The 12509-nt window shown below is 40.0% G+C and overlaps 1 protein-coding gene across 2 annotated transcripts in view; it reads right to left on the bottom strand.

Annotated features, from left to right (window-relative positions):
- SOBP (sine oculis binding protein homolog) overlaps nucleotides 1-12509 on the bottom strand; it is a 171308-nt gene that overhangs the window by 65940 nt on the left and 92859 nt on the right. The window contains exon 5 of one of the 2 annotated variants that reach the window (XM_030809531.1): nucleotides 7443-7538. The exons of the other annotated variant lie outside the window; for it this stretch is intronic. Within the exon in view, the coding sequence (XP_030665391.1) occupies nucleotides 7443-7538 (96 nt within the window). The remainder of the gene's footprint in view (nucleotides 1-7442; nucleotides 7539-12509) is intronic. 2 annotated transcript variants of the gene reach the window in all.

Raw genomic sequence — 12509 nt, 5'->3', positions numbered from 1 at the left:
CATTAAAAATTTTACTATTAAATGGTTAGGCAGAATGAAGAGGTCTGGGACCATGTAGAGAGTTTTCCTTGAGTCTTTTTTTTTTTTTAAGCTTAGTGCCAAGAATTATCTTTGTGCTGTCCCCTTCATTGTTCAAAAGGAAATTGTGTGGGGTTTTCATGCAAATGTGCATATGCAAAACTTTCAGGTACTCCATTGCTAGTAAATTTGGTCAAGTAGTAGTCTATGATGTACTGGAAAGCAAGCAACCTTGGAATAAATAATCATAATCATAATCACAGCAACACTGATTGAGTGCCAGTTGTTTACCAAATACTGTTCTAAACACCTTACAGGTAGTCATCACTTAGACCCCAGGCCAACCCTACCCAATAGCTACTGTTGTCCTCATTTCACACACCAGGACGCAGACACACAGAGATTCAGTGATTTGGGCAAGGCTATACAGCCAGTGGGTGGAGTGGAGGGGATTTCTGAATCTGAACAAAATAACCTGGCTTAAGAGTCCGAGATCTTCACTACAACACTATACTATTTTTTGGAAATTTTAGATTATCCTACAAAAAGCTATTCAGATATTGCAGTACTTCATAAGTCAGCAACATCTGCAGTGCCGCCAACAAGTATCTCTAGTTCCCTAGGCATAAAAAGGCAAGTGGATAGATGTTCAACCCCTTCTCAGAAGTTCTTTTACCCAAATTAAAAATATTACATTTGAGTTTTTATCCAAACAAACTGGGAGGAGACTCAAGTTGAAGAATAAAGACAGGTACTCCCAGTATCTGCCTCAAGATTTTGTTTAAACTAATGCATCCTTCTAGCTCCATTTTGTTAGTAACAAGACTACTGGTTGTTGAGCTTTTATTAGGTGCTAGGTATACTAAATGCTTCATATACATGATCTCATCGACTGCTGAAACAACGCTATGAGGTAGGCAGGTGCTGTATTTATCCTCGTCATATTGATAAAGACACTGAGGCTCAGGAGGGTGAGAAACTTGCCCAGGGTGCACAGCTGGCACATCTGCAGAGAAAGGATTGGGATTCCCACTCTTATCCACCAGACCACAGTGCCTCCCTTGGAGAACACACAGTCTTCCATACCTCCCTCTGGCTCCAAGAATCACTGTGATGGATTGTGTGAGAAGCCAGCATGAAAACCAAACCATTATACCTCTGACATTTGTATGCAATGGCTCTGAAATCTGAAGGGCAAAGATCCCCCATGCTCTGGGAGGGAGAGCCTGCCAAATCAAGATTCCATCCCCCAGTAAGGCCCCTATATCAGAGCAGAAGCTGAGCAACTGTAGCCCTCCCTCATGTGGCTTTTCTCTCAAATAATGGAATTACAAAGGGAGGTAAAATAGAGTTTGCATGCACGGGAAAGGAGGGGAGATGGTTAACTGTAGTCAAGAGGGTCTTTATACAGGAAAAGTGAAAGGACCTGAACTACAAGCCTATGGCAGAAATGGGAGCCAACAGGCCGAAGAGTGAGAGGGAAGCGGCAGACAAAGCTGGAGAAGAAGGTGAAACACCAGCACAGATGGGAACAGAGGAATGTGCAGATGAAATACGACTCAAGTGGAATCCATCCCTTCTGCCTGTATTAAAGTCTAGATGGTCTTGCTGGAGAGCATAATTATGCCACCTCTATCAGAACTGCCTCTTGCTTAGTCTAAGATTGTGACTTTTATTTCTGGAAAGTTCTATTTTTCCAAGATAGTTTAGGAAACTACGGGAATACAGGAATAACCACAAACTAAAGGGATCTGGAAGATGGCTGGGGAAAAAAAAATGGTGAGACGGGCCAAGTTTCTCTAGACAGCAGCCAGTCCCCCTGGGATTTTCTGATTATTTTATACCTGTGGGGTTATTGCAGTGACTATTTCAGGAAACTGGTACACAGTATACGATGTATGCATACATCATATGATGTTTTGTTTGATGTGATGTGAGTTCCAGTGTGTCATCATGATTTTAATTTTCAGTGCCTGTAACATCAAAGCAATAGTATGTAAATTCACGCTGAGCTAGGGCGTAAATCTGGCTTTCATTAGATCAAAAGCATTAAGGGGAGGGTCTTTGGTCAGTTGCGCCTATTCTGAGACACCTATTAAGTTTCAAATGAAACAGGGCAGTTTCTGTCACCTTTCAGGGGTCCTTGTTATATCTTCATGATCTAGCAGAAAAGTTCTAGCAATGGCTAATATATGACAGCCATCCAGAATTTCCCCTCACTACTGTGAGAGGCTAACATGTACTGGTGAGTTGGGCTGGGGTGCAAAGACATCCGATCGTTTTCAAATAAATACACTTAGAACCAGGGGCCTGAGAGTAAATAAAGCTCAAGTCATCACTGGCACTGTGATGTGTCTTTCACTTTAATGGCTTTTAAAACTGGGTCTGATTGGCCAAGCTTTACCAAGGTTGTGGTTGTGTTGAGCAGGAAAAGAAAAGCACAATATATAACCAAGAGTCATTTGTTTTATGTATGCACTGTCCCAAAGCTCCAATTCCCAGTTTAATTAGTATCAATGGATTCTTTCTAGCCAGAGAAGAAGGATCCTAAAGATTTTACAAAAAAAAAAAAACCCAAAACACCAAAAAACCAAATCTGTCCCTCACAAAAGCATACATACTTCAGAACAGTACAGCAGAAAAAAAAAAAAAAAAAAGCAGGTGGTGGGATGGGGTGCGGGGAAGGAAAATGAAGCATGATTAGTCCTGAGTTGATAATTGTTGAAGCTAGGTGAAAGGTACATGGGGGTTCATCATACGACTCCCACTACTTTAATTCTGTATACTTAGAAATTTTCCATAATAACGCTTTTAATCCACAGAAGTGCTAGCAATTCCCATGAAGCAGAATTACTAAAATCCAGACTCGATAGGATAGTGTTAGTTATTGAGACCCCTGCATATGGGCCTGCCTGCCTGTTCATCCCTTAGCCTTCAGGTACTCTACACTTGGCCAACCTAGGATACTAACCTGGGTGCAGTGCACCTGGCCCATACTTTCCCACCTCCATGCCTGTGCTATTTTCTTCTGCTGGGAACACCCCCTTCCATTTCCTGGCAACTATCTAAATCCAACCCAGGAAAGGCCTAGATCAAAGGCATCTTCCCTTGTTAAGTTTTTAATGACTGCATACAGAACAATCTCTTCCTCCTCTGTACTCCAAGAACTTTGCTAGTGCTCTTTTGGGGTACAGCTCACTGTGTAATAACAATCATGACTATAAGAAGATGATGATAACAGCAGCTAATATATACTGAGTGCTTACTATGTGCCTGGCTCTTTAAATATGTCATCATTTTCCATTCTTATGATATGCTCTGAGGTTATTTCCTTTTATTATCACATTTTACAGAAGATCTGAAGCTCAGAGAGGTCCAAGGGGGTGAAATAGGGATCCAAAAGTGTGATGTGATATCAGATACGTTACAATAAATGTTAAGCCTTTGTGCCTATGATCCTTAGCTATACCACCAGGATGACAGTGTATAAAGTCTAGCTGGGGCAAGACCTGAGAGCCCACATTTTTGATGACTATGATACTGTATGTGCCTTATTTCTCCTACTGAATTGCATGCTCCTTCAGGGAAGGGGCTGTGTCTTTTTCTATGTCGTGTCCCTACCTGCACTGTCTAGTACAATGCCTTGTACACAGAAGATGCTCAACAATGTCATGTTTATTGAGCCCTAGATTAGCACGGGGTATTTCTACTGCCTAAGGACTACATGCAACTCTTGTAATCCACCTGTCTACATCCACAAGGAAATGAAATGGAAAAATCAGCCCACAGAAAAATAGCCTAAGCATCTCTTCTCCTCATCACTTAGGATCACACAGCCATAAAACTAAAGTAGTTTTCATATTCTCCCTACACTGGCATTGTAAATGACCAGGAAAAATTCTTCCCTGATGCTACTTTTATTTCACCTTCCAGCTGTGAGCTCCCTTCCTTTCCCTCTGCAAAACCCTCACCCCTAACAGCCTCAGGAAAAGCCAAAGGGATTCAGAAGTTGTCTAGGTGATGACTCAGGAATCTGGAACTGAGGGAGGAAGGCTGATTTTACCCCCCTGAGTTTCCTTTCTCTTAGTTCCCCTTTCAAATTTCCTAAGCCTGGCTTTTTTTCCAACCAAATAATATTCCATCAGTTGCTGTTATTCTTTGGTTATATTTTGACCTTCTTCCTGAACACAGGGATGTTCTCTGGACTGGTCTTTTGAAAACTTGGGGAGTAGGCTCAGGAGTCTTCAGTTCCTTCTCAAAACCCTCTCAATGTTCCTCTTCTTCTCACTACAGGTCTTTCCCCTCCAATGACCCAGCTTATGCTATATTTCTGCAAGGTCTTACTCTCAGTGGGCTTTCAAAAATTGAGAAAGTCGTGGCTGAGGAGAAAGAGTGAGCTCATAACATGCTTATGGTCCTCCTCATTCTAGCTCTGAACCCACCTCTCACCAGAGATACCAGCATTTGAATCGAGGAAATGAGAAGCCTTCCAGTCCCAGAAGAAAGAGGCAGTAATGATAAAGGGACCAAGAATGGAGTTGGAATTTGGGGCAAGGGCTAGTCTCACCCATGGCTGGCTCTAAATGTTCCCTTTTCCATTCTCTTGTAAACCAGGCTGCTACAGTGTTAACATGATATAAATTTCCTACATTTTCTTTTATTAAAAGTATTAAAAGTATTCTTTAGTTATAAACTTAGATATGCCAGTAAAATACCTGTGTGTGTGTGCACGGGTGCACGCATGCCTGCAAGTGTGCACGCCTATCTATGAAGAGGCAGGTGGGGCCACACTGAATTGTGACATATCAAACAGTATTCATTTTATCTAATGTCACTCATCTTGACAGCCTTTCATTTTCAAAATTAATAAAAAGCATAAGGAAACTGCTGCACAGTCACCAACTAAAGGATCTTGGCCACAAAGCTAAATATCTAGTCATCTGTGTTGTACATTAAGTGTGAAGGCACATATCACAGTTTGGGATTTAAATGGAAAAATCAATACCCTACAGGAAATCTACAGTTGCATAGCAGATTTTTCTATCAGCCAATGCTTTCTTTGTCAGTGCCTTCTGATTACACATACTTGTGTATTCCGGGCATCGATTTTGCTTTGCTTTGCTTTTGTTTAAGTTACTTAATATTCCTCCCTCTTCCAAGAAGCAGGCATGTGGGGGTGGGGAGCAGGCAGAGACATTAGAGAGTCAGTAATAAAGTCAAGGCAATGTCCCCTCTACCTGGCCAGGGCACTTTCTGTCAGTGTCTGTGGCACAGAGGACTAGTCGTCCAGCCACGTGCTTCTGATCAGCTGGGGGCCCGGAAGCACCCTGTGCCCTCAGTGCTTTCTCCAGAGCTCCCATGCTTTCTAAACTGGCTACTGCTCTTGCAGCCATCCATGCAAGAAGATGGCAGAACCACCCTTCAGCTAAAAAAGCACTTTGGAGTGGAGCTTGCAATCTTCTCTGACAGATTCTTTAAAAATCTGCTCTAAGTTGCACTAAGAAAACTCCAAGGATTTCCTATTTCTTTCTTATGAATGAACAAGTCTTTTTCATATAGAAGCATAACTTCTCAGGGCTTCATAACCAGCCAAACACCATCACTTTTCTTACAGCTGAAAAAAAATAAATTTCTCCTTGGAGAAATAAGCTTACTTATGTTTTCTTTTTATTCCTTTTCTTTTATCACAGGAAAGTATACTGACCAAAATAAAGCATTTCTAACAATGACTAGAAGGACAAAGATTGTACCAAATTGCTCAAAACTACTGCCAACACAACAATGTGTTTAAGCACAGCAATGACAAAACATCTATTTTCTCTAAAGACAGCTAAAAACGATGTTCACATATATGTTTTGTTTCCTCCAGTATAAACTGACCACAACCAGGACTCAAGCATGTTCATTTTTTCAACAAATAAACAAAAATTAAATATGGCATGTTACTTTTACCAATTTCTCTAAAAAGAAGTAAGCTACCCCAAAGCATTCTGATACCAAAACACAGCATAAGGGCCTCTGTGGTCTTCTGCTGAATAATCATAGTTACAGAGACAAACATTAAAACCGAAATGAACAAAAAGGGTTTCCTCAGAATAGGTAATACTAGCAGTCCTGGAAGTTTAAGAGTCCTAAGATAAAACATAAGGTAAGTTAAAATTTCAGAAAAAAATTACATTTATAAGCAGCAAATTTGCCTGTGGATTTGTTGGGCAAGGGACTACACACACAGAATGAGTAGTGTAATTGTAACTGTGCAGACTGTGGAGGGGGAAAAGGAGGTTCTTGCTGTCAACATGTAGCTACTGTGGCTAGAATGGGTAGGAACTGTATTTTTGTCTCTTCCCTGCTCTTTGGACACTTTGTTTTTAATGAACAGTTGGTATCAGAGCTAAATCCAAAGACTGTTACATGTGGGATTTCCTAATGCAGAGACCTGGCAGAGCTGTACTATATTTGGCCAAAAAACTAAACAGAAATTAGACTACCTCAAAATGTAACAACTGAGCATCCTCATTCTCTTTCGGTGTTTTCACTTAGTTGGAGCAAATGTTTTGCTTTAATGCAATCGAAAAGAAAAGAACATTTAGGGACAACATAGCTAGATCCCTCATAAAGCTTCATTTTCAAAAGGAGTGTTTGAATCTCTAAATAAATGACAATTCATTCTCTGTTTACTTTAGGTAAACAGAAAATGCATTGCAGAGCACTCATTTTCAAAAGCTAATCAAGAACATTAGGTCCCAACAGATTCATTTAATAGAAATATAATAGGCATTCCTGCTTGCTTTTCATCTTGTCTGGCTGTAAATGCTAAAATGAACAGCAAATTAACCCTGCATTGGAACAGAGTCTCAATGTCACAGCTGATATCCTCCCTCTCACGACTTGTAAACATCCCCGCACCCTGTCACTGCTTTGACTCCTTCTGCATAGGAGAGACGATTAAGTTTGGCAAGAGAGTGGAGGAATACTTGAATTCTAAAGGGAGTACTGCGTGTCAACTCTGCTATCTTCCTCAGCAGAACAAAATATTACCATGTTGTCTCCTAAAATAGTGTACAATGAGGACGTAGGAGGAGGGGTGAGGGTGAGGTGGTTTTTTCCCAAGCTACATATATCAACTGTCTTTCTCTGTATTTTTAACTTTACCAGCCATTCTCCAAGTGGCTGGTTATAAACTACTAAACAAAACAAGCTAATAAAGACAGGGCCATTCAAGCTCTATAATCAGATATAAAAGATTTGCAAACAATTTGAGATCTTAAAATTAATATTCAGTGATATCAGAATTAGCATTTAGAACTCTATACAGAAAACTATAATATTTCATAAATTATGTAATCATGAACAAACCCTTTCAAAAACTGTTTTCACTGTGCTAAAGTAACATTCTAGACTTGTTGTAAGTATGTTATTCTTACAAGTAGTTCGCAGTTATTCTTGAAGGCAAGCCTTGGAGTTTCCTTAGCATAGTGCTGCTGGGGAAAATTTTCAGCATGTCCATCTTCATCTCTAGCCTGAAGGGAAATATAATGGCCTATTTAGGGACTTACAAATAATGGAAGAAAAAAAGCTAAAAAGCATAACAGCTCAGATCATTCAACAAACGGGAATCCAGAAATAACAACAATATTAAGAAGTTTGTTTAAATACGCAGTACGCCTTTTAGGTATCAAAATTTGGGATTTATTTTTCTTTACATTGTTTAGTTTGAACATGCAAATTCATTGTGGTGTAATATTTAAAACAATATCAAGCAAACCAAAATCAAATAATTTTGTTGGCAATTACCACCACCTTAGTTTTTCAGTGCGCATTATTCATTGCACATTTAGGATTATATGACATACATACGTGTTTAAACTTTTTGGCATGCTTAAGCAATCTCTAGATAATGCACTTTTAAAAAATTCTAATAGCAAGGCCATAAGAAAAGCAATCTGCATAATTATATTTTGCATTTTAATACTATTAAGAGATAAACTGATTCCCCTCCATTTTTAAATAAAGATCTAAAAGGAGCGATGATCTGGTAAGAACCATGATTCTTCAATCAAATGCAGTAAAAAAAAAAAAATAGATTTAATTTAAAAGCTGCATTAAAAGTTACTGGTTAGTTTGATCTACGCTGTTAATTAAGAAAGCTGAAGTTTAAATGGAGACATTAACAGAACCCATTAGCAATACCGCTTGCATACAGTCTTCTTTCTAATCTCCACCGGTTTCCGGTTTGGAGTGGGAGAGAAGGGAGAGGTAGGTGAAAGGGGGCGTGTCTGCAGCACACTCATTAAACCATTCATTTGGGTGACACTTGCACTCCGCTCTGCTCTCATCTCATCTTAGCCCTAACTGCTCTCTCTTTCCTGGCCTCCTGAAATTCACAGCTGAGCTGTCTCCCTCACATATGGCTTGCATATAATTATGCATATTCCATTTTACACTGCATTAAAATGATGAGCTCCTGGCTCCCTGCCAGCTGATTTTTAAAAGCCCTAGTGAAGTAGGAAAAAGGAGAGAAACACAGGGAGAGCCGCACAGGAAGCAGCAGGTAGTTCTGTCTGCTGTCTCTTTAGATAAAATGTATGTCTGGCACCAAGGGAACAGCTGAGAACTACCTGTTGTTATGTATGGATTGAGGGGGGAGAAAACAATGAGCATACACTGTGGCAGAGATGACAACGCTTATGTATTGTTTCTCCTTTAATGGTGCAAAATCTGCCCTGATGAGTGTCACTCAGAGCTCCCTGGCTATACTGGGGCTTGTCATTTTAGAAAGAGATCCATATTTTGTACATTTTAGAATGTATGCTTGTGTTTAAGAAAGCTTCTGCTACCTAGTCCAGGGAGGGAACTAGATGGAACTTGGAAGTGCAATGTCATGGTCAGTAACATTTAGGTTACAAGAAGTTTGTGGGGAAAAGAGATTGCTCTCTTTTGGTTCACTTTTGAGATTTATCAACATCCCTCATGCTTGGTGCCTTTTCATTGTACTTTTTTTTTCCTACTAAATCAGACTAAAATAAAAATGCAGTTATAGGCTTGGCTACATGTGACAGAGAAAAAAGTTTAATTGTTGTTCATGTCCAGTGGCTACCAAGGCACTGAGACCAATGATGTTTCTTCTTACTGCATCGGAACAACTTTGCAGCTACGCCAGGGTTTAAATTAATATAGCTCAAATGGGTCACATTTTAAATCCCAACTGGCAAAGGCAGCAGTGGCATATATAAATGAAAGGCAGTTGTAAGAAAGTAGGAAGATGCCATTGGGCAGTGACAATATTAGATTCTTCATCACAAAATGTTAAGCCACTCTATGAGGTACAGGTCTCTTAAAGGCAGGGACCACATCAATTTCATCTTTCTTATTCTGCCATGCCCAGTGCCTTACTTTTAGTTGATATTTAACAAACATTTAAGTGATGGAAAAAACCCATACGTGAATAGTAAGAAGACCCCACCATAAACAACTCTGTAGAAAATGCCACCTCAAAATATGCTAAACTTGGTAGTAGCTTTATTATATTCCTGATGCACTATGATACATATGCTTGGAAACACACTTTGCATATAATTTTCAAGGGCTACTATTTACATATGTATGTCTATATTCAATATATATGTATCTTGTATATAAATATTCATAAGGTGGAATGTGTTTATTATGCATGTACTATGTATACACATTCATACACACCAGATGCCTAAGGATATTTTCAACATTAGTGGCAAAAATACATTCATTCCACTTACATGTAAGGTGCACACAATGTTTTTTGTGTGTTTAAAGGACAAAAAAAAATCCCATTATCTAATATTTGAATGTGCTTCCTCAGAGGGGCTACAGACTTCATATATTCCACATAATTTATGAGGTTAAATAAAGTAGCAGTGGAAGAGAAAGGAGAGGGGGATTGAAGAGATTCAGAAGTGGAGAGAGAAAGCTAGAAACTTGCTTTTTTATTGAACCGTTATGTTCACCTCTGCATCCAACTTCCATGGCTCTGGGAATGGCCTGTCCTCTAACACCCACCCTGACTCCAGAGTCCAAGAAATTCTATCCTTCAGCCATTTGCTGTGTTTCCACTACATGCCACAGAAATGAAAAGCATGCAAAGTACAAGAAGTTCTCGAACCATCACCTTCACGTGTATTTATGTGCACAAATAAGAACTCATGCACACTTCTCACCACTGTAATCCCCTTTGCATTGTGAAATTTTTAATGTGTAATTTTAAATTACTATGACAAGAATACGTGGAATTCAGTGCATTCATCTAAGGCAGGAATTCTCTACCCCAGCTGCATATTAGAATCATCTGGGGTGTTTGTTTTGTTTTGTTTTTTAACATATTGGTGTCTGACCCCCTCCCTAAGATTCTGCTTTAATTGGGGCCTGGACACAGGTGGTTTTTAGAAAGCTCTCAGGTGACCGTAACGTACAAAGGGTGGGCGAGAACTGCTGATCTAAGGAGAGTGCCTACAGCTATCAAGGGGAGGCCCTTGGCATAGCTGCCAGAATGTTCTCTAACCAGGTCCCAGGCCCACTGGGGTGAACCACTGTGCTATGAGAGGAGGATATACAGGTTGAGCAACCCAGATTCGAAAATCTGAAATCCAACATGCCCCAAAATACAAAACTTTTTGAATCCCAACATGATGCTCAAAGGAAATGCTCATTGGAGCATTTCACGTTTTGAATTTTCAGATTTAGCATGCTTGACCAGTAAGTATATACAACGCAAATATTCCCAAATCCCAAACACTTCTGGTCCCAAGCATTTTGGATAAGGAACACTCAACCTCTAGGATGTAGTCCCTATGGTAGACCTTACCCTAAATATTCAAAAAGCCTGGGCAACACAGTGAGATCCCATCTCTACCAAACCAAAACAAAACAAAAATTAGCCAGGTGTAGTGGCATGCACCTGTAGTCCTAGCTACTCGGGAGGCTGAGGCAGGAGGATTGCTTGAGCCCAGCAATTCAAGGTTACGGTGAGCTATGATCGCGCCACCACACCCCAGCACGGGCAACAGAGCAAGACTCTGTCTCAATAAAAGAAAAAAGATTTAAGAGATTACACGACTAGTTGCTTGTGGCCAAAAATTATCATCATTTGTTTGTTTCTTGGTTTCTGGTATGACCAATAATCTCGGAAGAACTACCGTTCCACTTCCTTAAAAAGGCCTTCCTAAACCTCTCTATCCAAGGCAAATATCTTCTCTGTGGTCTTTCTTAGACTCAACATGGCTGCAACCTTGGAATCACTGGTGTGATTTTTGTCTCCCCCACTAGCCTACAAGCTTCCTAAGGGCAAGGACAGAGTCTGATCTCCCACCACTGTATCTTCAGCCCAGCCACTGCCTGATGCCCAGTAAGTGATCTGTAAGAATGAGTTGGATCATTCACAGAACTTGTGGCAATGTTAGACAAAATCCATAGGACCTTCCTTACCCTACATAGAGAATCAGTACATAATGTTTTACAACCTCTTATACATTAAAGTCAGAGGCTTATTCTACATCTGCCCCCACTTGGGGTGCCAGACAACGGCTTAACAAGGAGGGTAGACATAGGACACGGATGACCCCGTCAGGGAGGAATATGTGAACACTAAAATTGTTCAGAATCACTGGCTCATGGTAATAACCTAAAGCAGACCAACTTTTAGCTGGTTTTATTATTGTTCTTAAATCCTCTGCAGACAATACATTCTCTAATTGCCTCTTCAGAGTGGACCACCCCACTGTCGGCTCTAGATATCCACTGGGGCCAGAAGAATTGTGTTCACGTCTGACTTTTTTCCAGAGTGACAAGTTCTGAAAGAAGGCACACCAAGGCACTTCATGATGAACTAACTCTCTCCTTGTGTCTTATTTTCAATGGTTTTATTCTGACTAACGTGCTAGATATTTATGACAACTACAGGGAAAAGCAAATGGGAGACTATTTTTTTGCATTTTACTACAAATGTGATTGTCAGAACAAAGGTGCATTTTTGACCTATTATTCTAAGGAAACTTCATTTTTTTTTTTTTTTTGCCATAACAGAAACAAAAATCCTTCAGTTAAACTGCAAGCGGATTTGCCTGTTTTGCTGACAGTTGTGTATCCATTTTCATGTTGTACCTAACATTTAGATAAATAGTAGATGATATGAGAAATTTACAGTAATTGCCTCTCTACTTCAAAAACCTCTGGTTTAAACAAACTTTGTATTCACCTCTCTTTCCCTCTGAATCAGCACTAATTCACTTCTCTTATTTTGATTCTTACAATACAGCAAACTTTAGTTCTTCAAAGAATTCACTGCTTCCTCTGAGCCAAAGTCTTGGTGCCATGTGCGTGTTGGAGCAAGCTAGGCATTCTTCCTCCTCTGGAGAATGCCTGTAGAAAAGGTGGAACATTCTAGAAATAGCTCCACTTGCCTACCCCAGAGAAGTGTGATGTTTCTGACTGCATGAAAAGGTTAACAATATTGCCATTTA

The sequence above is a fragment of the Nomascus leucogenys genome, chromosome 3 (genome assembly GCF_006542625.1).
Source record: "Nomascus leucogenys isolate Asia chromosome 3, Asia_NLE_v1, whole genome shotgun sequence".
NCBI classification, from domain to species: domain Eukaryota; kingdom Metazoa; phylum Chordata; class Mammalia; order Primates; family Hylobatidae; genus Nomascus; species Nomascus leucogenys.
This window is presented reverse-complemented; position numbering and strand designations above follow the sequence as displayed.